The sequence below is a fragment of the Lepidochelys kempii genome, chromosome 8 (genome assembly GCF_965140285.1).
Source record: "Lepidochelys kempii isolate rLepKem1 chromosome 8, rLepKem1.hap1, whole genome shotgun sequence".
In the NCBI taxonomy this organism is placed as follows: domain Eukaryota; kingdom Metazoa; phylum Chordata; order Testudines; family Cheloniidae; genus Lepidochelys; species Lepidochelys kempii.
Window position 1 is genome coordinate 11,473,234 of NC_136387.1, and position 26,111 is coordinate 11,499,344.

Consider the following 26,111-nt stretch of genomic DNA (forward strand, 5'->3'; position numbering starts at 1 on the left):
ACTCACTGGCCCACGTAGACCTGACTGGCGCAAACTGAAAGCTCACTATCGTGCATTAAACCTAGTATTGTTTGAAACGTGGACTAGGGAACTTTTAGTGTATGTCAGACAGGTCTGCATGAGCCAGTGAGCGTGCAACATGTTGGCATGCATTAGAATTCATGCCTCCCCGGTGCGCATTAGCTCCCCATGTAGACAAGCATTTGGTTTAGGAACAACTTTGGATTTCTCCGTAAGAGTAACAAGAAAGGAGATTAGTCTGCTCCCAGTGAAGTCCAGGGAAGCTCTGTGAGTGAGGTCAATAGGAGCAGGATTGGGCATAAAGTCCACTTCTGTACTTCCAAAGTTTAGGCTCTAGGTCGGACCTGTGTCGAAAGAGGTTGTTTGCCCTCCCACTCACAAGCAGGTTTATTCTGGGAAAAACAGTGTTCCGGAAATAGAAAGGAAATTGAAAGTCATACAAGCCTGTGTCCTGCCCACTCAAAGGGGCCAAAAATCCTTAGGCACTTCTTTGAGGAGGAGGAGTCTCTCTTGTAGGTCAGGGTTAGCTGGGGCAGAGGAGATGGATGGATGCTTGCAGCTCTTCACGTAAGGGCTTTGAATGCTATTGCACTGAATGCATACTGTTTTGTAATCACTTTTAATATCTTTTTCATTTTCTATTCTGGCATGTTATAGACAAACCAAGGTACTTACACTTTCATTTCTGTACACGGTAAGGATACAATTAAGTGTATTTCCATATCCTTGTCCAGCTTGTAAGCGAGTCTGCAAAATATATTGATGAAATGTAATTGAAACAATGCATTTTCAAGTCAGTGAAAGCTCATGCTATGCAAACAATGCACATTTTGATTTGACGGTCAATTATGGCTTTGCTCCTAGGACAAATGGGACAATACAGTAATTAAACATGCAGCAGCCCAGTTTGCACTGAGCTAGTGGCAGATCCAAACAGAACCTCAGAAGTTCGGGGCTCTTGGCTTCATCCAGAATCCGTGATTGTCACACTGGTATGAAATATGGAAAGGCAAGGCCTCCCAGCTCTGCACAGAATCATTAGCACATGTGTTATGCAGAATAATACCATTTGCAAAGGAGACTATTAGCTACCCAGGAATGCAGTGGATTCTCTGTTACCTGAAGTCTTTAAACCAAAATCAGATAGCTTTCTGAAAGATATACTCTACGTCAACAAGAAGTTATAGCTTTTATGTGGGAATCACTGGCTAAAATTCTATGGCAGAAGGACAGACTAGACCATAATCGTCCCTTCTGGCCTTAAATTCTATTAATCTAATGTAAGCGGAAGCTTGCCTATGATTTTAAGCCTTTTGTTATTAGACTTCAGGGAGTGTAGCAGGTAGTTCATCATTTATCATGTGTTCTCCTTTAAGTTAGTTGATATGCCTGAAAGAAACCTTGAATAGCAGGAAAACTTACCCTCTCCCCCAAAGTCCAAGTAAATGGCAGGAGAAGAAAATGAGTGCTAGGTTTCTGGAATTCAGACTCTCAACATATGTTAGGTCATGGCTCCATGGCTTCTACATCAGCATATGTGCTTGAATCGGTGCCACAAACCTTAAACCCCCTCCACCGGGGATTGTGGCCACTAGATCATAAATCCAATGGCCTTGCCCCATCTGCAACCTAACTCTCATTGCTGGTGGAGCTGGTGCAGAGCTTAGCTGCACTTTATGCAGGGTGTGCAGAGTACCTCACCTACTGCTCTTTAGCTGCCCATCCCTGCAGATCAGACCTGCAGCAGTTCTGTTGCATAAGGTGCCTTCCATGGCCCTGACAGTGCTAGGTGAATTTCACGCTAGATGTCTAAACATTAAATTGAGCCAAGGCAATCATTCCAAGCCTCAGAAATATCTAACTTCTAATGAAAAAAAGGTGTTTTAGACATTGCTCCAAACCAAGAGGATTTGTTTCTGGAAAGAGATATTTATATGTTTTCTAAAAGGACCAACAGCAGTAATGAAACCCAGCACATTAACCATGACAAACCCTGTGTTGTTTAACAGACATTTCACCTCTCACATATATAGCTCATCCATCAAGCTGCTTTCATGTTTTTAATAGAAAAAAGTCATTGCAATCAACTGACAAATTTTCTTAGCTTGCAGGTTTATTTTAGGGGAAATTCAGTCCCTGTTTTTTATCCTAATATCAAGAGCACTGACCCCCTTTCCCCCTCTGTAAGTGGCTGCACAGAATGATGGCCTAAATGACCCTGTAGTGTTTGCATCCACCCCTTAAATCTGCAATGACATTTTCCCCCTTGTCATGACCCCTCTGCACAGCATGCCCTATCGCTAGCTATCTGCATCACCATATCTTGCCCCCAGCATATAGTCCCAGTGCAATAGTCTTTAGAATGGACACATCAGTAGGCGGTTGGTAGGATATCTCTGAATAACAGAACCCGGACAGTTTCCAAACTGTCTTTCAGAAAAGAACAGCCAGCTACCTATAACTGGTTTTAGTGGAGCTACACCATTTTACACCAGCTAAAGATCTGGCCCAATTGTTATTTACAACATATAGAAAATTGGAATGTGTGACACTGGCAAGTTCTTCAGTTGGAAGGAGGTTTGAAAAACAAGAAACAAAGGCTTACATGAAACATAAGGAATTTTGCGATTGGCCTCAGTAGGATCAAGATTTAACCATCACTAATGCTCTCTGACCTCTCTCTTGCAAACGGTGATTTCCCTCAGCCCAGCCTTCGATTTCCATTATTTAATTACATTTTTTTCATATACAGGAACCCCAGATTTGGCAAAACTCTTTTCCCCTTCTGCAGACTATTATCCATTTTCCTCCAATGCAAAACCTCCTCCCTCGTTACCTACTGCTTCATCTCCCCACTCCCTCTTCCTCTGATCATCATCACACTATGGCACCACACTAACAGCTGAGAAAGCAACGCATGCCATTTTCTCCAGATCAGGATAAAAGTTGCTTACGAAATAAGTATACACAACCATATCCCTACTCAACATCTACATCATTCCAGTTGCTCCAAAATCAGCATAGCTGGCAGCAGCATCCTCTCCCTCCAAGAATGAATGGGACATTTCATATTGCACCCAATTGCTTTAGCAAGCAGAAGTCCCCAGGTATTTTACTCTGGCTATATCAATAGCTATCTATGCTATATATTTAAGATGAATATTGAGAACTCACTGAAGGACATGCCACAGATGACCCATGGAGAGGAGTTTTCACGTTGAAAGCACGGAATGAGCTACTGCGGGAATCATCACTGGGATCCTAGCCCCAGAGGATGAGAGAGTAAACCCAAACTTTGCAGGTTTATCTAGAATACTGAGTGCCATTGCCATATGCCGTCGTCTTGATGTATGGGACACGATGCACATAACTCCTCATGTAACAAAATGAGTCCGTGGAGGAATGGTCCATAATTTTTTTTAAAATGTGCAATCAAAGAGAAATATTTTCACCATCCTTTTTAAACACTCGCCATTCTAGAGGCAGGCGGCAGCTGCTGTTCATGTACCGCATATAGCAGGTCTCGATTTCAAAAAGACAGGCACAGAATTGCAGTTGTGTGGAGAGCGGCATACCCGAGTTGTGCATCCAGTTACCATCATGGCAGGAGTAACTCAGATATTTGCATAGATATGGGCCTGAATGGCTATTTGCAAGGGCAAGCCTTGCCCTTGCCATCATGGTTATTGCTTACTGTGACTCTGAATTCTTTCTTGTACGGATTTGCGTCCTTAACATGGGGTTTTTCCATTTCATCTCCTCAGGTTTGTTTTCTTTTCTTTTACACACTAACCAGGTTCCTAGAGGTTAAAGTTAATGCGTTTTGGAGTAACAAAGGACAATCTCTTCTCATCACAGAGAGTATTCTTTAACTAAACTGTCCTCTGCGTACTAACAGTGAGGGTTGAATTTTCTGCTGATATAATTCTATTGAAGTCAATGGATTTACACTAGTGGACAATTTGGTCCTGAATTTATTACACCAGTTTCCTTTGGAACTTATTCCTCCATATTACATTTTAATTTATGGCACAACAAGGATTTCAGACTTGAGTAGCCTTGCTACCCTCACAACCAACGATACCTCTTAGATTTTGCTATTCCAGGTTTACAGTATTGTATCTCCTATCCCGGATCCTTAAAATTCCACCGGTTGTTCCTTACAGAAACTCAGTGTCATTCAATAGCAGTCACTCTGCAGTGCAGGAAAGGTAGAATTTGAAACCTCTCACAGTGTAATGAGATTTTCTTCTGGAAATAAGGAGGGATAAGAGTATTCAGCAAAGCATCTTGTTACACTGAGGCTTTTCTGACTGACCCCAAGATCTGGGAGCGCATAGCTGGTATAAAGATCGCATTTGAGTGCAGGTCAGCCAGACTTGAGGATCAGGGCCATCATCATTGTATGCTTAAAATGCAGAACTGTTTTTATACACGCTAAAGGTTCATCATCGTGCATGAATGCAAAGAATCATATTTTCACTTGGAGGACTCTTACCTGCATGGCCAGTGTGTGAAACTGCCTTGTGATATAGAAGAGAGAAGAATGCAAACTAATATCTGTGAATAAACAAATTCATTAATTAAAGCATTCCTCAAATGTTAGTCTGACTTGGGTAACTGCAGTGGCAAGTGAATACAACATTCAATGTGCTTCTCTCCACATGAGTGAGCCATGAAAGCACTGCAGGCATAGCAGTTAAACCTTATTCTGAATTGAAACAGACTCCAGTTCAAAATGACACTGATGGCATGCCCTTGAAGAAGCTGGATAAGTGTGTTCTACTGCTATAATGCATACAGTGGCTTATTAGAAATGAAAGCCACCTAAAACTGACAAAAGCAACAGTCACTAAAAATAAGCAGAGGCAAAGAAAAGCAACCAATGGCCCAACAGAGGTAACACAAGTGAAAGGGAATGTCCCAGCAAATGACTAGGGAGGGCTTTCTCTTTAACAGAGTCTCAGAATGGTCTTTTCTTTGGGTTCTAGTTTAGAACCCTGACTTTGGACAACCATAAGGAGATAGCTCGTGTAAGCTGCTCCTGCCAGCATGGAGAAGGATGTGAAGCCATTGGTTAGAATAAACAAAGTGAACAGATCAAAAGGGGATAATTGCTAATTTGAAGGTGCATGTGGAGTCCTCCCCTGACATGAGCATAGGAGCAGCTTTCTAGTTTATTCTCTGGTTTCATTAGTGAAATTGGCTTTTGTCTTGGAGAAGACCCAGCATCTCGAATCACATGCAAAAGCTGAGAACAGCAACAGTGCCTACTCAAGAAGGTTCTGGTGTATAAAGGGTAAAATGAAAGATGTGGAGTGAAAGGTGAATGAAGCTAAGACCATTTATAGACATGCCCTCATAATACAAGGGAAAAAACTTGCTTGGATTTTAGGGGATGGGGAAGGGAAAAAAACTGCTGAACCAAGTGTTTGGTTTGTTTGTCGAGAATTGCCATGCTGGTAACTTAATATACATGAAATAATGCATGTATTTACCCAAGTTTCTCAGCTCCCAGAAAGAGGAAACCTTCATTCCTTATTCCACTGGGCACTATGTTCATGGGTAAACACTGTTCAGGTGCTTACTTTGTAGTTCAATATTGGTTAGATTCCTTCCCACTCCAATTTGGAAAAGTAACAAAACTGCCTACTTGGTATTCCCAAACGACATCCAGAAGCAAATGTAACAGAGGTGTCAGCTTGACAGTTGTCTTTATAAGCACTGAAAAATGCACTACTTGTTACTTGGCAGCTCCTGAACAAACAGAACGCAAACGCTCCCAACAACATACATTGCCCGTGTCCATCACCCACACACTGTGATGACATCAAAGCCATATATTGCTGGACTTAAAGGAAGACACTTCTCTGGGATGTAAGCAAACAGCATTTCCAGAGGCATTCATAGACAACATAGCCAACACACAGTTCCTGCTGCACATACTCGGCTCTGAACATTGGCTTCCCAGTGTCATTTGTTAATTCACTGGCACTGCTTCTGCAGTCAGTGACACAGTTCAGTAGTCAGCACCATGCGTCCCGGAAGAAACCCAAGTACCTCAAGCAACAATGATCCTCAGTCTGATGGTATCTAACTTCTTAATAAACACAAGATCAGCTCTTCTGGAGCAAGAGCACAAGGACTATAAGCTGAGATTCTTAAAGCCCTATTCCTGTTCATTTTCATCGCAATTTGGCTACCAAATCTCTTAGCTGGCTTTGAAAATAGCAGGAAAGTAAAATAAAATGTGCCATCATGTAGCCACATGTTGCACAGGTCCCTGCACAGGTTTGCAGGGGCTGGGCAGATGATGCAAGAAGCCTTCCTACCCAGCCTACTTCCCCACCACCACCCCTCCCAGCTCCATGCACAGGGGCTTGATTCTTATTACACAGCACTGTGATTGCTGCAGGGTAATAGTGATATCAGCATTAGCCTCCCTGCAAAAGAGGAACCCTGGCCCCACTTCCCATTGCAGCATGTGTGAGAGGGACAATCTTCTTCAACCTGTAGAAAGGGTACCGCATAGGCCACTTTGGCCTACACTTCCCTCAGAGTTCTCAGAGCCACTGTTCTTGACCAACAAGCTATGTAATCCTCTCTCAGCCAATGGTGCTTCTCAGGACCTACTCGGCAGCTCATTGGACTATAGCAGTAACTGTGGTGCTCCATGAGTGCCTGACGCAGGCAGTTCATTTTGGATTCTTGACACAACCCTCCCCTGCCCAGCCACAACTCCTCCATGCAGTTGTGGAGATAGCCACCATGGAACATTTGATGAAAGGGCTTCAGAATCTTTGTGGTCTGATCATCCCCGCTGCAGAGCCACGGTATTTCTACTGGCTACTGGGCCTTGCACTGAGATACAAGTATAATGACCTCCATTAGGAGTCATCAGCAGGGTGGGAATCCTGGCCTAAAGCACAGGCCTCTTCCACTTGAGTTGAAGAAGTAAATCCACTAGCTAGCAACGGTATTTCTATACATCCACAGAGGGAGATGTATAACATACTTTGCCAGTGGAGAAGGAGAGGGAGTGGTATGTTCTTCTAAAGCTTCAATGATTAGAGTAAAATACTAACATGCCCCAACAGTTGTGTGTTCAACTCAACTAGCTTTATCTGTGTTAAAGACTATGCTGCCTTGTCTGCACTGCAGTATAAGAACCTGTTAACAAACATCTAACACCACACCTGTAAATCCATCTAGAAAAAAAAAAACAGATTTCTTTTGTAGGAAAGAGGATGATAGGAATGGCTATTGAATAACTGCAGCTCCTAGCTTCAGGATAGCTATATTTGTACTTTGTCCTTACAGTACTGCCAACTTTAGGAAAACCTTTAAAAAAATACCTCTTCAGCAAAGACAAATACAGCTTGCCTTTTGGCCTTTGTAAACTCAACCATTACACAGGTTGATAAAGTGTGTGCTGACTTTTTCAGTATGCGGAACATTATATAATGGGTAGTTTTCGCTTTCAGTTTTGATCCCATCCAGGGAATTTACCTGATAATCATATTTTCATATCTTCCTTTTGAAAGGTCTTTCAATAATTTTTCTGTGTTAAAATCAGAGGTGAGACAAAGAAAGAAAAATACAAGGAGAAATATCACTAAATGTGGGTGCATTTTCCTTAGGGGTTAAATTTATCCCTGGACAGGAAGCTAGTGTGTGGGTTGTTTGCTGGCCCTCTGCAAACGGATGAATCTCACCATCTGTGTAAGTGAAAGTGCGCCTTAAAATATTTTACCTTTACTGTGTCCAGAGGATGCCCCACAATTACACTTGCAGCTCCTGGGGATTAAAATAAGGTCATTAGACAAAACACATTTGGGTGAGTCAACTAAAAGGAGAGACTTTTGTAACATTTACCCAATGAAACTCAAATCCGTGCCCTGTTACATAGGAGCTCCCCTCAGCCAATCAGAGCACTCGCCATCATTCTGCTCATTACTTAGTTGATGAAAATTTACACGTCAGTAGAACCTAAGGGTACACCTTGAAGCAATGATGTCAGTTGCAGAGCAGATGCACAGGGAGAACTGACATTCCCTTTGTGAGATGGAGCTAATAATCTGCTCCAGATCCCCAAGAGCCAACCCAGAGAGGTGGTGGTGGTGAGACCAGTTGACATGAAGGGCACTGTGAATGATTTATGGAGGATACTGCAGACCAGGGGCTGGAATAGCATATGTGGAGGGGCTGCGGTGCTGTCCCATGCACTGTCTGCAACATGGAGGACAGATTTTTATACTCAACCTCTGCACATGCAAAACCTATTTTCCCATGCAAAATCTATTTTCTCTTAACCAGGTTTTGTGTGCGTGCGTTTGAGGCTGCTTGTGAAAATCTCTGTCATTCAGTGGCGGGACAAGGGCGGTCTAGCCTAGTGATCAGAGCGGGTGTGAGACTTCATGGCTGGAGCAGATGTCAGGAACCAGCGATTAAGGTCAGAACTGGAGTCAGTAGTTGGAAGGTGGAGCCAAGAGTCAAGCTGAAGGTCAAGCACTCAATGCTGGAGCTGAGGGGTAAACCAGAGTCAGCAGTCAGAACCATGGATCAAACCAGAGGACAGTTCCTGGAAACCAGAGCCGAGGATTAAGCCGTAATCAGAAACCAGAGGCATGGGTCAAACCGGATGCTAGGAATTGGATAGTAGAGCCAAGGGTCAAGCCAGAGTAAGTAGTCAGAAGCCAAAGCCATGGCTCAAGCTCAGGGTCAGTAACTGGAGCAAGCAGGGTAGCAGGCAGTCCAAAGGGGGTCCAAAGCAGGGGCAGGACAAAGGCTAGGCTGGGTGGAAAGCAGGAGCAGCAGGCATGGGGTGGCCATGAGCACTGAGCAGCCAGTAAGCTGCTGCTGCTGCGGGCCTAAGAGCAGGCTTGCTAGCTCCAGCAGCCCATCAGCTGGCATGGCCAATGGTGGCGAGGCCAATCAGGCAGCCTGCTGCAGGCCAGCTGTACTGATGAGGCTGCCTGGAGATTAGCTCTGGTGCAAGCCCTGGCTCCTGACAAATGGCTTCATAGTTAATTGATAGCTCTGTTGAGAATTGGAATATTACCATATTACTCAGTTGTGGGAAATCAGCCGCCGCCCTGCAATGCCCAGGAGAAACATTTCCATTATGGCCTATCAAAGGGAGAACAACAAGAAGTGGGAGGAGAGAAGCAAAGTGGGGGTAGAGAATAAGAATCTTTTAAAAACTGCTCCGGAAGCTTAGCTCAGCATCACATGCATTCGTGAATTTGATTTATGTGAGTATTGAGTACAATTGTGCATGAAAATTGCACACACAATTGGCAAATTTTATCCCTAACTGGCTATTTGCTCACCCAGTTTTCCTGCCCCATATATGCATGTTTTTGCAGTAGTAGACATGGGCAAATTAGCCAGAATAACATCACAACAGACACTCCAGTCTCCTCAGGCTTTGGAAATCAAGCCTCACCCTTTCTCTTGGTAATTTGGAAAAGATTCCAGTTTTTCCCAAATAAATGAGGACATTGACCCAAACTATTTAGTGGTCTCACACCCTTGTGTGGGGCCAATACAAAAGCCTCATGTGCTCTGTGTGGGCATTAAAAATCCACAACAGTAGCACTTTTTAACAGTAGCCACCTGCTCTTAGCCAAATTTTTTTTCTCTACCCTGCTGTGTTGTCCACCTGCCAGCTGTCTTCCAACCCAGTGATAGCTGCATTTTAGTGGTGCACTTTGGGATCTTTCTAGATAAAAGGAGCTCTCTAGAAGTGTAAGATACTTCTTCCTACACTTTCTAATTAAGATGGCACTTATTTTACAGAAGGCAAGAATCAATTCTTTCAGAAAACTGCCTGATCAATCATTCTAGTCTGATAGTGAGAATTGTCCTGATAATACTCTTACATCCTTATCAGGACGATCCACTCAGAACCAGATCTGTGCCTTTCATAAAAGGGTGTGGATTAATGGAGCCATCTGATTGGCTGGTGAGGATTGCCAGCTGTTTAAATATGAGGCTGTATGCACAGGGATCTGAACTCAATAGGCAAACACTAGAATGCCTTTATAAAACCATAGTCTTAAGTGTTGGGTTACAATATCATTTTACATATTTCTCAGCTAGAGACATTCAGCCTTGTAGATCATACACTTACTTCAGGAATGTGTAATGTAAAGATGACACCATAATGTCATATCCCACAGCTCATTGCATATTGATATCTTAGAACAGACAGATAAAACTGTGTGATGTTCTGTTACTGCTTAATTGAAACTATCCTCTCTGTACAAATGTGGCAAATGACACATACAAACACAGACAGGAATAAATGCACGCAACTTGATAAAAGCATCCATCACTAGACTTCATTTTTAAAAATGCACAAACACTTACCTATTTTTGGTAAATTTCTGGTGTTACTGTCCCAAAATATCCCACCAGTGTTACTTACCTCCTATCCAACCAGCTACAAAATCTTCTAATTGAAGACTGCCCATGTTTTAAAACTGCTGGACAATTCCTATTCAAATCGTTTCGTGGAAGTTTGCAATTCACAGTCAATTTCTTCAGCATGTGCTGTTGAGGACTGCTTGAATGTGTCTCTTTGACTCTGTTATGTAGAAAAGTGAATTCGACACCATGGGGTGTCCCAAAGGGATTGTAGTAAGAGTTTGTGTCTTTCACATGTTTCAGCAGAATTAAAACTGCAACAACTCTGACTCTAACCTCTCACACAGCCTGTCTCAAAGTGCCTCCAAAGCCCACTGTGACATCATTCCCCCAAACCTTAAAGGCACAGTACAACCAGAGCATAGGAATTTTCACACTTTTTTTTTCTTTTAGAGACAAATGGGGAAGGTTACTGACTAAGTACAAACCATGCATTTATTGCAGGTCAAATTACTTTGTGTTCTAATTGTTCCTTTTGAAAGAAGAATCAGTAAAAGGGATTTTATGTTACTGGCAATAATGATAGTTGATGATAATTGCATTTGAAAAGGTAGGGCTTTTCCATAGGCATAATATTTTGAAAACATGAATTAATATGAAATTCCAGGTCTGGCATGCATGGAGTTAGGGCCATACTACGAACTACTTACTTATGTCGGTGAGCAGATCCTCACACAAGTCACAATATAACAACAACAACAATACCTAGCTCTTATATTGTGTTTTAGTCAGTAGATCTCAAAGAAAAGTTATCATTATTCCCATTTTGCAGATGGGGAAACTGAGGCTGAGAGATCTGCCCAGGTCATCTGCTGGGAACAGAACGTAAGTCTCCTCAGTCGCAACCCTCTGTGCTATCCACTAAGCCACACTGCCTCTCATGTGATACATAGCCGCATATGCGATCACAATATGAGTAAAGAGTTCATACTGTGGCCCTTGAATGCAAGGGAAAATGACTGTGGTCCAGAATGTCAACTGATGTAAATAAGAGTAACTCTACTGAGTTCAACACAGCTATGCTGAGAATCTGGTCATCTAAGTACAGACTAAGGCACATAGTATAGCTATCCTTGGGGAAGTTGTACATCTGGGGCCTAATCTTGCCAACTTTTACTCATATGAGTGGACCTTACCCACATGAGTAGCCCTGTTGACTTCAATATTCCATACATGAAGCCAATGACACCATTCACACTTTAGGATTTGTCAACAGAGGGACATCCAGGAAAATGACTTAGTTAAACTTCATTAAATCCCTGTGTGGACACTGTTAATCAGAATTAAAGTGGCCTTAATTCTCAGTGACAATGTTCACACAGGGGTTTAATGTCATTTTACTAACCTACTTCAAATTCACACCTTTAATTCATGTGGATTAATTTTCCTGGCTGTCCCTATAGAAACCAGCTGTTAATGCCCTTGCATAAGGAATACCTATGTGAGTAAGGGTTTGTAGGATAGGGCCCCTACTTAAACCTAAACTTGTTGCTATTGAGGAACAAGAAAAATGGAACTTACTCCTATTCAGTCAACTTATAGCCAGGAAACTTTACTTAAGTACATTCAAAGCCAGGAACTACTGGGTTAGGATTGAGGTGCAATAGGTCTGATTAAACCAGTTGACTCTATGAACTCCCAAGTTAAAAAATTAGGCACCCTGAGCTATCATATCGTTCTGCTTGACTCTGTACAAGTGAGATCTAAAGAGATGACAAAAATGACAAAAACGAAGTGACTCTTCATGTACCGCTATTAAGTCCATGGGACGTTTTCTCAAGAGAGCACACCATGAGCCAGCCAGATGGTCCAGTGGGTGCGCCATGCCCTTGGTGGAGAGGGGCAAGAAAGTGAGAAAAAAGGGAATTTCCCAAAGGATTATCCCTCCCCCACTATCAAAAGTGTTCTACACAATGGGATACTTTGCACCATAATGGGTTAAATTTCCACTGGGACTAGGGCTGACTGGAAATTTTCCATCAAAACTGTTTTGATAGAAAAAAATTCTTTTGGACTAAATTAATTAATACAGAATGCCTGAAAATCAAAATATTGTGGCTTTCAACCAAAAATGTTCAATATTTAAATTTTCTCTGACCCCCCCCCCACATTTTTCAACCAGCTCTAATAATAAATAAAATAAATAATAAAATAACAATAATAATAAAAATAATATAATGTATAAATGGATGCACATGGACTTTGTGTGTATTATTTTCATGAAGACCATTGAAAAATCTGGCCAAGTGGGATAACTATTCAGAAGGAGGGATGTATGGTGGATTCGCCACGTCTTCAATTTAACTTAATGGAGTCACACAGTTAAATTCCCCCACCACATTTTGAATAGTATCCCATTAAATGTGAAATATTTTTAAATGATTTTCATGTTACTGTAAAATAGAATTGCAGCCAGCTGTTATTCAGACTTCACTGTAAATAACTTGGATATAGTTCAGAAGGAGTTGGGAAGCTAGAACTGAAATGGAGGATGAGCTCAATTTCTGGAAATGTATCTCTGAACATAGTGGGTGCCAATCTGTTTGCAGTGAGCTGGGCAGTTGACAGCACTTGGAATAACTAGCTCCCAAAAATGAATCAGATACTTCACTTTACTATTTCAAACCAGCGCTGGAAAAGGGCTGAGATACCTGACAAGGAGCTAATTATAAAGACTTGTAAAGTGGTAATCTATCAGCAAAAAGTTAGGAGAGGATTCAATGGGAAGAGTCATGGGAACTTGGAAGAGCCTTCATTTATATGACTAGGAGATGTGTGGGATTTTGTGGGATGTAAAGAAGCCTCCTTCCAGCCCTGGAAGGATCCATATATTTTCTATGGAGGTCATCTCTGTACTGTATGTGCCCAAACAGACTGGATACTTCAGTCCTGGCCCATGCTTTAATCATGATGGGGGCACATCAACAAGTGCAGCATGGGTTCCCAGGCTTACAATACAGGTTAAACTTGATTGGGCAAGTGTACAATATTTCTTTATTATGATCCATTACATTTCAGATACTCTGGTCCAGGATTAACTCCTCTTTGTATGTTAAGCTCTTTATAAAAGCATAACTGCAACCCTAATATTGCAAACAGATACACGGGTGCAAAGCCTTCAGCCTTCCCAGGGTCTACGGCATTGCATCTCTTTGCATGACTGGGACCTAAAAAAATTGATCAAGGCCAGTAGATTAAAAAAAAATGATATGAAGCTACAAAATGACTAAAAATGAATTTAACCAATGTGTAAATGAAGTAAACCAGACAGCATCATATGCAAAGACTACCAAGTAAATCCAGACTGTCTGAAGATACACCAGTGAAAAAGTGTGCCACAGATGTTAGCCTCCATCCGGTCAGTGTGGCCTTTATTCTTTGTTCCCCAAAGTCTACATTCACATTTAACCACATTAAAATGGATATTGTTTGTTGGCACCCAGCGTATCAAATGATCCCGATCACTCTGTATCAGTAACCTGTATCAGTTCTCTTCGTTATTTACCACCCCCCTCCCCAACTGCTTTGTCATCAGCACCGTTTATCAGTGATGAGTTTATGGTTTCTTCCAGATCTGTGTTAAAAATGCTAAATAGTGTAGGGTCCAGAACTGATCCCCGTGAGACACCACTAGACACACCCCTGCTCCATGATCATTCTTCACTTACAATCTAGGCACCACTGTTAACAGTCTCTGCAAAGGGCCAAGTACCAGACAGGCATGGAACCTGAGCTATCCTCTCACTCCCAGAGGTGGTGTCTCCAGGGTAGCCTTGAGGCACAGTGGCAGGGGTAGACCCCGGCCTGGGCTGTACCTGAGCTGTGAATAAACAGACTTGAGGGCTACCCGTTTAGCCTCTTTGACGTACAGTGAAATTCACTAGCCAGGCAAACTGATTTTACAAGCAGCTCTTTTATGAAACCCTGTTTACTCCAAAATGCTCCTGTGCCTCCAGCCTGAGAGTGGGAGACAGTGGGGTTTATGAAACCCCAAGACTAGTCCTCAAGTCCTTGGCCGCGGTAGGTAGATTAGCCCTCAGTTTATGAAGAGAGATGTAATGACACCAGCCAAACACGGGAGGAAAATTGAAAAGACATATTCAACCTAAACCAAAGATGAACTGAAAATAAAGGGCTGGGTTGGGTATTAGCCATCTGCCCAGAGTAAGGGCTGCACCATTATAGCATTATACCTCAGAGAAAGCTCTGATTCCTTCTGGACCACCCCCTAGCTCAAAGAGCTCCTGGCCCATTACAAGTCCCCCTTTGCCATCTCAGCTGCACTGACTGACACTATGGCCTCAGTCCTTTACCTGCTCTGCCCTTAATTGGTTCTGACTAGGATCCAAATGCACATTTTCTGTTCAGGATCAGCAATATGGATAAATGATGGTGTTTTGCTTAAGCATCAACTAAGATTTATCAACCTGGGTCAGGAAGCTTGTGAGACTTGACACACATCGGTGACTGCATTGAAAGACACTATTGTTCTCAGGGCACATCAGTTATATGGGGGAAGAGTTCACCCCAGTGGAATGGTACAGGGGCTTCCAGGGACATATTAAATCCCTCGCATGGTCAAAAAGACTTATTGCGATACTTGGAAGGTGCATGGAGACCTGTGGCTGAAGATGTAGTGATGCATCACGAACCATAGGAAGTTATAAGGGGAATGGTCCTAATAACTGCATCATTTTGAGGGTCTGCAGTTTCAGTGGTAAAGATGCCATTACAGAGCTTGACCCCTGAAAAAGCTCAAACAGTAGGGGAGAATATTTAACCCCAAACAAAGCATTGCAGCCAGGGGTACTAGGACACGGCCATCTGCTGAAAGAAGCAGCAGCAGATCCTGGTTCTGCCTTTCACTAAAAAGAAAACCTAGTGCCTGCTGCCCATGCTCCATTGGGGCATTACATTTTTCAGAGAAGACACGTGATCAATTGGGAATGCTTGGTGGAAGCTATTAAAATTACTGGCATGTACGTACAGGAGCCCAGCCAATGCCCCTTTGGTACTGATGGGAGGAGGCAGGTGTTCTTCCTACTGCCTTGCTCCCTCAGTCAGAGGTTGACTTCTGCCCTGAAGGAGGCTTTATGCCCCTTATAATTCAGTTCATCCTATCGCACATGACTTGTTCCCCATATAGATGCCAACTCCTTTTTAAAACCCTGCTGAGTTCTTGGCCTCAGTAATGTCTTGAGATATGGATCCCACTGTGTCATCAGTTTTCAGTTTGCTGCCTTTCAATTTCACCACATGTCCCCTGGTTCTTGCTTTATGAGAGAGGGTACATGGGAGTGCAAGATTCACCTTCACTCTGCCGCTTATTACATTGCATATCATATAGGGGACCCTTTTACTTGTTGCCTCTAATACCTAAAGAGTCCCAGGCTTTCCAATCTCTCTTCATATAGATTTTTCCCCTGCCCCTAATTATTTTTGTCACTCATGTATTTCTATGTGAGGGATCTTCAAAAGTGCCTAAGGTATTCAGTTACACAGGTCCCATTAACTTTTAATGGGCACCACGTGCCTAAATCACTCAGACAGTTTTTGACAATCCCACCCTATGTCCTTCTGGAGATAAGGTTTCCAGAACTGAAGACACTATTCCGGGGAGGGTGTCCCATTGGTTTATAAAATGGCACTACAGTATTTTTCATACAACATTCTACCCCATTCCTTACATGACCGAGCAATTCATTTGCTTTTTAGAGTTTTGCAGTGAGCTGTCCACAGGGGAATGCCTGGGTTTTTTCTCCTGATGGGTACAGTTAACTTAGAATTCAGCAATGTGTCTGAATAGCCATTGAGTTCAATAGGAGCAGGGGCAGGCCTAGAGTTGCTGTCCTTTGAATAGCTTGTTTACATGTACTAGTGCTAATCACATCACCCTAGATTTCGCATCCTTCCTAGCAATGTTCCTGCCAACAGAATTGCAAGAGAGCCACTGAATCAGGGCCAGAATATCTAGGTTACAATTGGGTACAGGGAGAAAGCCACCTGCATTCCCAATTGATTGCCAGTGAGGGCTCCAGATTATTCATTATTATCTGTGATACATGCCTGCAACTGCTTTATTATTAGATGATTCCTCTACATAACTAGGCACATCCATTAGCTTCATAACATCCATCATTACAACATTAATTCCTTCTGTAGTAATGTCCTCCATCAGTAGCATTTGGCTCCCTGTGGACAGAGTACAGTTTTCATACCTCAGCTGTTTTGATCGTGTGTTGAGTGGGGAAAGCATCTTTCCTTGTTGTTAAGCAGCACCAGGATTAAGAAATGACACAGAGAATCAGCATCATCACTAGATCTAAGGTTTCTAATGAAAGTGGCAAGTGCTGACCCAGGGTCATCAGAGAACAGCAAGCTTTCCACAAATGTTGATAACTCTCCCCTTCCAACAAAGGAACTCGTACAACTCTGAAATAGAGCTACGGAGCCACATTCTGCCTTCGGTTGCCATAGTGCCATACTGATTTTCCAGTGTGTACACCAGTGCAAAATTAGGTCCACAGTATCCTTTACATTCAGAGTGCAGCTGACCAATGAGCCAACTGTCAGCGTAAGTGTCTCACAAGAAATTCCCACGCAGTGTCCGACAATCCATTCAGTGATAGGAGCTGCTCTGTCCAGAATGTCATGTAGGAAAAGTCTTGAGATATCGTAAAAATCCTGGACTTGATCCTTTTCCACAGCCAAAGGCTTTCCCAGTGCTAAGATTCTCATCAGAGAACAAGAGAAGCGATGACACCTTGAAAGGAACCCAGCAAGTTAGAATGCTCTTGCAAACTCCAAACAAACTGAAATCAATGCTTCCCAGTGACCTATGAAGGTGAAGAAATTTCCCAGGGGATGTGTGCCTGAGCAATGCTTTAACAAGCAGATGGCTCAAAAGACACTTCTTTCCAAAACATTGCAATATAAAGGCCAGGCCACCCTCAGTGAGTGATGACTGTTTCTCTCCACCTCTCTTCCCCACATCTGAGACATAACAGCGATTTATAAGATCCTCAATGAGCAGGAAGTTTCTTTGGCAGAGAAGGCTCAAAGGGCACGGAGTGAATTATGTGGCTATACTACTAATGATCCTAAATGGAGCAGTTTGTTCAAAGGTATTAACTAGGCTCCAAGTTGTGATTGCAATCCCACTGAAACATTTCAACAGCAAATAATGCACAGTGCACGGCTCAGCGTACACCATGCCATTTCCCCATTCAGAAGCAAATTTCAATCCAGTGTTAGCACTACATTACTATGTTATTAGAGAAGACTGGGAGCTTCTTCAAAGAGGTGAATGTTTCACTCACAGAGCTAGCCACAGAAATATAACAGTGTGGAAAAGGCAAAGTTGGATCCATAGGGGAAAATTATTTTCCCAGATCAATATGACAGATCTTGAGTCCTCTAATCCCCTCTCCAGAAGTCCCACTGACAACCACAGGAGTCCCAGCCATGTCAGAAGAGAACCAGAGTAGAGCTGAGATCTACTTTCTGGATCAGAGAGCAGAATTTCACCTTATGACTGCAGCTGTTTACATGATCACAGCCTGTGAATTCCAAAAACCATCATTCAGACCCCTCATACACTTATTGGTATCCTTCCTAAGGACACTTGGACAGAAGGCTCTGCTTCAAGACCTGCATTGTCACCAATAGGATGCAGAGAGGATTGTGCTTCCAAAACCACTTTACCACCTAAATAAGGGCTCATGATTAAGTAGATGGACCAGGATAGAGTCTAGTTTGTACAACAAAATCTGGGGGAGGAACCTCTCTTTCTAAATACTCCACGCCATAGCAGGGACTCCTTGACAGCACAGATCTTCAAGAACTTAAACGAGCACAGGATATGCCCCACCAAGCGCATAGGGCTACACCCAACAAGATACTGAGCATTCTGGCCCTGATCCTGCAAATGACTTAAGCACATGCTTAATTGTAAGCATATAAGTAGCCTCGTTGACTTCAGTGTACTCTCAGAGTCAAGCACAAGTTGAAATGTGTTGCAGGACTGGGGCCAAAACACTCAGCATCTTGCAGGATCAGTCTCATAATTAGTAACTGGACATCAGGGTTACATAGCATTCTAAAGCCTACATTATGTGGTTAATGAAACTGAAGACACAGCTGTTGCTGATCTCTGCAGAGACAGTAGCAAAGATTATTGCTGAGACTAGAGAAAGCTTATACAGCATAAGCAGATATTTATACTACAGAGACAACATGACATGAAGTGTGACTATATTTGCTGGGCTTTTAATTTTTTTTTTTTACCTTAGTGTCCACTGTTTTATGCAGGCATGGTTTTAATCTGATTTACACTAGGCCAAGTCATAAGTAACTCAAATGAAGTCAACTGAGTTACACCAGTGTGAGTGAGAGAAGAATCTGACCTATAGGTAGGATTTGGTAGGTAAATGAAAAGGAATGATCATTTTATAGTTTGACAGAAGCAAACAATATACAATGAAGTCGAAGAGCATCTTGCATTTTCTGTACAGAGCTAGGTTCCACTCCAGTCTTAAGTGAAAGAACTGGAAGCAAAAGCTAGTACCTCAGGCTAATCATTGATCTTTGTAACAGGGTTATGCTCTCTGTCTCCAGGACCAAGGAAAGTAGCTGCAGCCCTTTGGCAGTCTGATGAACCATCTGTTCTTAAAGGTAAAATGCAAAGGTGTTTTTTAGAAAAAAGATGTTAAAGGTTTAAGAATTCTCTATATTCCCTCCAGATTAGGCACGGAGGGGAACACAGCAAACACTGATACATGCTCCATCATGCCCAAACAATTTTTATAGTGGGGGTGCTGAAAGCCATTGAACAAAACTGTAAATGGAAACCATTTCAAACCAGGGGGTGCAGCAGGACTCCCAGCACCTCTAGCTCCAGGACCTATGCACACACTTCAAGATTTTGGTTGGGAATAAAGCCCATCCTGCCTGCTTATAGGACCATAGATACTGTTTGAATAAGCTAATACCCTCAGACTTTTACTCCGACTATGGGCATTGTATACAGAAATTTGTTGTAGGGCAGCTTTCTAATATTTAGATTAGAAATCACTCTGGTGGAAAGGGCCAATGCAAAATCTATGCATTACTTAAGTCCCACTTACACCCTTAAGGAGTTTTAATGGGTACATAGGCCCTCTGCGTAGGATAATAAGGACCTATGACAGAAGAAAATCTGAAGCTAAGGGCATGGCTACACTTGCAGATGTAGAGCGCTTTGAGTTAAACCAGCCTTCGGAGAGCGCAGTCGGGAAAGTGCTGCAGTCCGACCACACTGACAGCTTCAAGCGCACTGGCATGGCCACATTTGTGGCACTTGCAGTGGCATTGGGAGTGGTGCATTATGGGCAGTTATCCCAGCATGCAGGTGGCTGCAACGTGCTTTTCAAATGGGGGGAGGGTGGAGTGTGACAGGGAGTGTGTTATGTGTATGTGGGGGAGAGAGAGTGGGTTTTTTGGGGGCTGAGAGCATGTCAGCATGCTGTCTTGTAAGTTCAGACAGCAGCAGACCCCCCGCCCCTCCCACCTCGCTCTCTCTCACACTGCATTCCACACTAATGGTTGCTTTGTCTCAGAGCAGATAAGCAGCCGGCTGTCAGAAACTGAGCTTTCAAAGGACATTTCCGCATTCCTACAGCCGATTCCAAACAATGACAAGAGTGGCCACTTGATTTAAGGGGATTATGGGACATTTCCGGAGGCTGATCAGAGTGCAGTAAAGCAACAGCTCTTTCACACTGGTGCCGCGGCACTCCAGCGAGGGCTCATCAAATGTTATTCCACTCGCCGAGGTGGAGTACCAGCAGCGCTCTAGCCATGGAGTCAGAGCGCTCTATGTGCCTTGCCAGTGTGGACAGGTAGTGAGATAGTGCACCCGGGGCTCCTTTATTCCTTTATTGGAAAAGAAGCCCTTGAGGAATTCCACCATGATTTCAACAATTTCCATCCCACCATCAACCTCAGCCGAGACCAATCCACACAAGCGGTCCATTTCCTGGACACTACTGTGCTAATAAGTGATGGTCACATAAACATCACCCTATACCGGAAGCCTACTGACCGCTATTCCTACCTACATGCCTCCAGCTTCCATCCAGGACACATCACATGATCCATTGTCTACAGCCAAGCTCTACGATACAACCGCATTTGCTCCAATCCCTCAGACAGAGACAAACTCCTACAAGATCTCTATCAAGCATTCTTAAAACTACAATACCCACCTGCTGAAGTGAAAAAACACATTGACAGAGCCAGAAGAGTACACAGAAATCACCTACTACAGGACAGGCCCAACAAAGAAAATAACAGAACCACACTAGCCATCACCTTCAGCCTCCAACTAAAACCTCTCCAACGCATCTACAACCTATCCTGAAAAATGATACCTCACGCTCACAGATCTTGGGAGACAGACCAGTCCTCGCTTACAGACAGCCCGCCAACGTGAAGCAAATACTCACCAGCAACCACACACCACACAACAAAAACACTAACCCAGGAACGTATCCTTGCAACAAAGCCCAATGGCAGCTCTGTCCATATATTTATTCAAGTGACACCATCACTGGACCTAATCACATTAGCCATGCCATCAAGGGCTCGTTCACCTGCACATCCACCAATGTGATATATGCCATCATGTGCCAGCAATGCCCCTCTGCCATGTACATTGGCCAAACCGGAAAGTCTCTACGTAAAAGAATAAATGGACACAAATCTGACATCAGGAATCACAGCATTCAAAAACCGGTAGGAGAACACTTCAACCTCTCTGGCCACTCAGTAAAAGACTTAAGGGTGGCAATTTGCAACAGAAAAGCTTCAAAAACAGACTCCAAGGAGAAAATGCTGAGTTGGAATTAATATGCAAACTAGATACCATTAACTTGGGTTTGAACAGAGACTGGGAGTGGCTGGGTCATTAAACATATTGAATCTATTTCCACATGTTAAGTATCCTCACACCTTCTTGTCAACTGTCTAAATGGGCCATCTTGATTATCACTACAAAAGTTTTTTTTGTCCTGCTGATAATAGCTCATCTTAATTAATTTAGCCTCTTACAGTTTGTATGGCAAATTCCACCTTCTCCGTATGTATATAAATATCTTCTTACTATATGTTCCATTTAATGCATCCAATGAAGTGGGCTGTAGCCCACGAAAGCTTATGCTCTAATAAATTTGTTAGTCTCTAAGGTGCCACAAGTATTCCTGTTTCTTTATTGCACTGTAACTCGCAAGTATAGCCAAGCCTGAAGACATAAGTGGTATTTATCAGCATTAGAAACTACAATACATACTTTCTGTGTATATCTTATGACTTCTTATAACTTGGGTGTTTTCTTTTTTCTTTGCAAACCCCTTTGTGATTGAGCATCTTTTCCATTAGGCTGTTTATTTTTAGTACCAAAAAGTATTTGACAGATACTAATCAGAGTAGAAGAACCAGTATTTGAAACAGTGTCTAAAATAGTTGGATAAAGTCTGGGCAGACACTGCCATCTTGCAGAAATGGGATAAATGACTCATTAGAAAAGTCTGGTGAGTGGTTACTTACTGTGTAATTTGCAAAGGTTTAACTTATTCTCACATTATTAGTGAAACAACACAGCTGTTATATATACAATTATATCCAATATACACAATTATAAGGAAAAATGCACATGTGGAATTAATCTTTTTAATCCTTCTATCAAAGAAAGCAAATCATTTATCCTTTTATTTCAGCATACAATGGTTTATCTGGATCTATACAAGGCACTGTTTTTAGCCATTTTGATCATAAATAGCAACATACTAAGAACTCCCATTTCTTTTAGTATTTTCAATGATTATTTTTCCTTATCTCTAGGAGTATAAAATATCACTTTAGTCCTTCTACTCCTTCGTTCTGTGTATTCCTTTTATTCCTTGTTCGAATTTCTCCCTCATTTTCCTTCTAGACAAACAGGAGATTGAAAAAAATGGTGTTTTCCCTGGTCCATAAAACAATTATTGTCATTGTTTGGATTTTTTCTTTGATTCAATTTAACATATTGGGCCCAATTCTGCTCTCACTTATAGTGGTATATCTCAGTAGTAACCCTACTGAAGTAATTAGAATTGCAGTGGTGTACGTGAGACCAGAATCAGTCCTATTGGCATAGTTTTGTGGCGATGCTTTAAAAAAAGTGATATCAAAACGCCAAGTTACCTTGAAATAATATGCAGCCAGTAAAAACCATTATTGTAATGTGTACAAAGAATAGGGCATAGAGTGGTTCTCAGACACAGAGAGAATTTGACTAGTGCTTTCTGCTGCGGATGCTCTATTAAACCATGCAAATGGTCAAAAAGCAAAAAGAAATTCACCTAGTGTAGACATCCAAAGATTTGTTTTTACAGCTGATATGTAAAGTCCAGCAGGGAATAGGAAAGGATGTCACTGTTAGGAAATTAATATAGAATCCAAAGACATTAGACCCTTCTTGTATACAGTACAATTGCATCACTTTAGAATCAAATCTGAATACTTTAATACAGTATAATTAAGAAGGGCCAGATTCTACCCTCACATCCTATCCCTTCCCATTAGGTTTGCACAGTGTGTGTGACAGCAGAAGTTATCCCTTAGCATTTATGTCAAATACAATAGGTCCTGGGGTGGATTTTTCATGGTGTTTTTTTTCATATTCTGGGTGTTTAGAAAAGTGATTATTACAATGGACGCATAGGCAAACACAATACCCATTATGTGCTTAGCTACAATTCACACACAGCTTTGAACTTCAGAATCTGTTTATTGGAAGAGCAGTTGTCTGCCATGAAAACCAGGGCTATCCCCTGCTCTTACCATCTAATAACCCCCTGGAATCTTTAAGTTCTATCAGGACAGCCACTGGATATTGGCAGAAGGGATTTCACTTTAACATCTCATCCAAAGAAGACACTCAAGAGGAAATGTGGCTATTTTCAAACTGTGCTTTGTTTGACATGTATGCAAAAGAGCATGTACTACTCCTGGGGGAATTGTGCACCACTGTGCATGCACAGAATTTATGTCCCCCGCAGATTCCTTTGCTTCTCCACAGAAAAATGACTTTCTGTTGGGGAAACAAAAAGAAGCCACAAGAGCAATCATGCGACCCTCCCCAGAAGTATGTTTCAGGTGCCCGGGGCAGCTAGCAGAGAGATAAATCACTGTGGGCTAAGGGCCGGGATTGGGGAAGACCTGGCTGGTGGCTCCAACCCTGCGCCGGACTCAGCTGCTAGCCCCAGCAGAAGTTGGTTATGGATTGCAGATATGATTCATTCATACTGCGACTATATCTATAATTCTACATCTATCTTTATCATAATAAGGGGTAATAAGCATGTAGATCAGCAACAGCATCTCCTTTCTCTCGTTGTGTGGGTGACGTCTATAGAATTGATATGTGTCCTCACTGATGAACACCTGAAAATACCGACTAATACTAGGAATCACATGGAGAGTCTGTCAAGCAGCAGCAGTGTAACAGAACTGACAGTAATGATCTGCCGAGTCCTAGACCCCCTAAACTCAGATACCTATCAGTCAGTCATGTGTGCATCACCCGCCACTCCTGCCACAGATCATGGCATTTAGCATTTCCAGTAATCAGCCATAGTGCACACTAGGCGCAAGTATCAGAACAGGCTTTGCTGCTCTCTATGCCAAGGGGTAATATGACAGGTGTAAGAAGAAAGGATTTCTTTGTTTTAAAATAGGTGTCACCTATATTGCATATAGTTTAATTAAACTTATGGAAAGTAATGGATTGATCAAAGAGAGTAGATCTGCTGAAAGAATTTAAGAGCCATGACCCAGCTTCCTAACCTTAGTATCACTAATCTGTCAGCAAACTGCCATGATTGTGAGCATTTCTACTTCCTCCAGTTCCTTCATTTCAAGCCCTCCCTGCACCCCAAACCACTCATCCCCGGCCCCATCCCAGAGCCCGCACCCCAACCCAGAGACCTCACCCCCTCCAGCACCCCACCCCCGACCCAGCCCTGAGCCAGTACTCCCAGACCAGAGCCCGCACACCCTCCCAAACCCCTGCCTCAACCCACAACACTCTCCTGCACTCTGAATCCCTCGATCCCACCCCCGAGCCTGGAGCCCCCTTCTGCACCCCAAACTCCTCATCCCCAGCTCCACCCCCTCCCGCACCCCAACTCCATGCCCCAGCTTGGAGCTCCCTCCAAAACCCTGAACACCTCATTTTTGGCCCCACCCTGGATCCCACACCCCCAGTTAGAGCCCTCTCCGCACCCCAATCCCCTGCCCCAGCCCAGTGAAAGTGAGTGAAGGTGGGGGAAGAGCGAGCCACTGAGGGAGTGGGAATGTAGTGAGTGGGGGCAGGGCCTTGGGGAAGGGGGCAGAGCCTCAGGGAAGGGGCGGGGCTAGGGTGTTCGGTTTTGTGCAATTAGAAAGTTGACAACCCTACTCAGCTCCTTAAGGGATCAGGCCCTGGATGTGTGCTGTGTGTTCATATCGCTTCCCTGGGGACTTGATTCCACCGCACTGAAGTGAATGGGAATGATTCCAGTGTGAGTCCAGCAGGGTTGGGCCCTCAGTGATCGTGGGCTCTGGCTGGAAATGCTGTTTGTGTCTCCAGGGGAATCATTTATTTGAAGCACAGCTGTAAAACTTTCATTTTGTTTAAAAGACATTAAAATGTCTCTCCTCCCTGATCCTGCAGGGGGCACTGCAGTTCAATCTCGCTTGTGGGTCCAGTGTGAGTGTGAAACCATGTACAAGGACTCTTGGGCTGGAGTAGATGGGGAAGTTATTTGGCCTAGGAAGCATGGATGGGACATGGGTCACAGAATGGATGAAAAGGTGGGCACTGAAATGTGCAGAAGCAGGGGAGAAACACTTTAGGAGGGAGGACGGAACACTTGTATTCCTCAGCTCATAAAAGAAATAGAGTTGATAAGATTCTCTCCCCCTTCTCCCACAGAGAGACCTTCTCCCTCAGCAGTGTTTCAAATATTTGTTTTACTCTGCCTGCCACAGTCTCTTTGTGAATCTAGCCCTGAGTGACAAGGGTCCCGAATGATATATTGAATTTTTAAATGTAAGCACCCTGGACCCTCATTAAAAATCCACAGTGACATAGGATATTAACATGGTTCCTACTCAGCTGAGTTTCGTCCACGCTCTAGCAGTTCATCCAGCCCTTATAACATTCCATAAAGAATAAGTGGCCTTTTTCTGTTCTAACCAAGTAGCCCTCAATATGTCGCAAAGCTGCTGAAACCAGTCAGTGTTTTACTCAGACAAGTCCTGGACAATCTCTTCTTCAGCTGTTAGATTTGTGAAGGTCTTTTGGTTTGACATGGCCAAACTCAGCTATAGGAATATCCGTCTGGTAGGTTGTTTGCCTGACACCAACACAGAAGGTCAGTCAGAACTGTATTGTAATAATCATTTGACTGTATCCCTCGTTGTTATCTTAGTGTTGGATTGACTTATGGACACCCTGATAAGGCTCATTCGGGGTGGAAACAGCCATGCTCTTCTTCTCCAGGAAGCAGAGCAGCCATGTAAACCTTGCTACTTATCTGATCTTTACAAAAGCAACTTTTGGCTGATTTAGTTGGGGATTGGTCCTGCTTTGAGCAGGG

At 43.0% G+C, this 26,111-nt stretch overlaps 1 protein-coding gene across 2 annotated transcripts in view; it reads right to left on the minus strand.

Moving 5' to 3' along the window:
- Positions 1–10,681, minus strand: part of SLC25A48 (solute carrier family 25 member 48) — a 48,856-nt gene extending 38,175 nt beyond the window's left edge. The window contains exons 1-3 of one of the 2 annotated variants that reach the window (XM_078854165.1): positions 10,454–10,681; positions 7,775–7,818; positions 697–768 (exon numbers count right to left, since the gene is read on the minus strand). In XM_078854165.1, coding sequence (XP_078710291.1) covers positions 697–768; positions 7,775–7,818; positions 10,454–10,499 — 162 coding nt within the window. In that variant the 5' untranslated portion in view covers positions 10,500–10,681. The remainder of the gene's footprint in view (positions 1–696; positions 769–7,774; positions 7,819–10,453) is intronic. The other variant, XM_078854166.1, reaches the window with a different exon arrangement.
- Between the last annotated feature and the right edge of the window lie 15,430 nt (positions 10,682–26,111).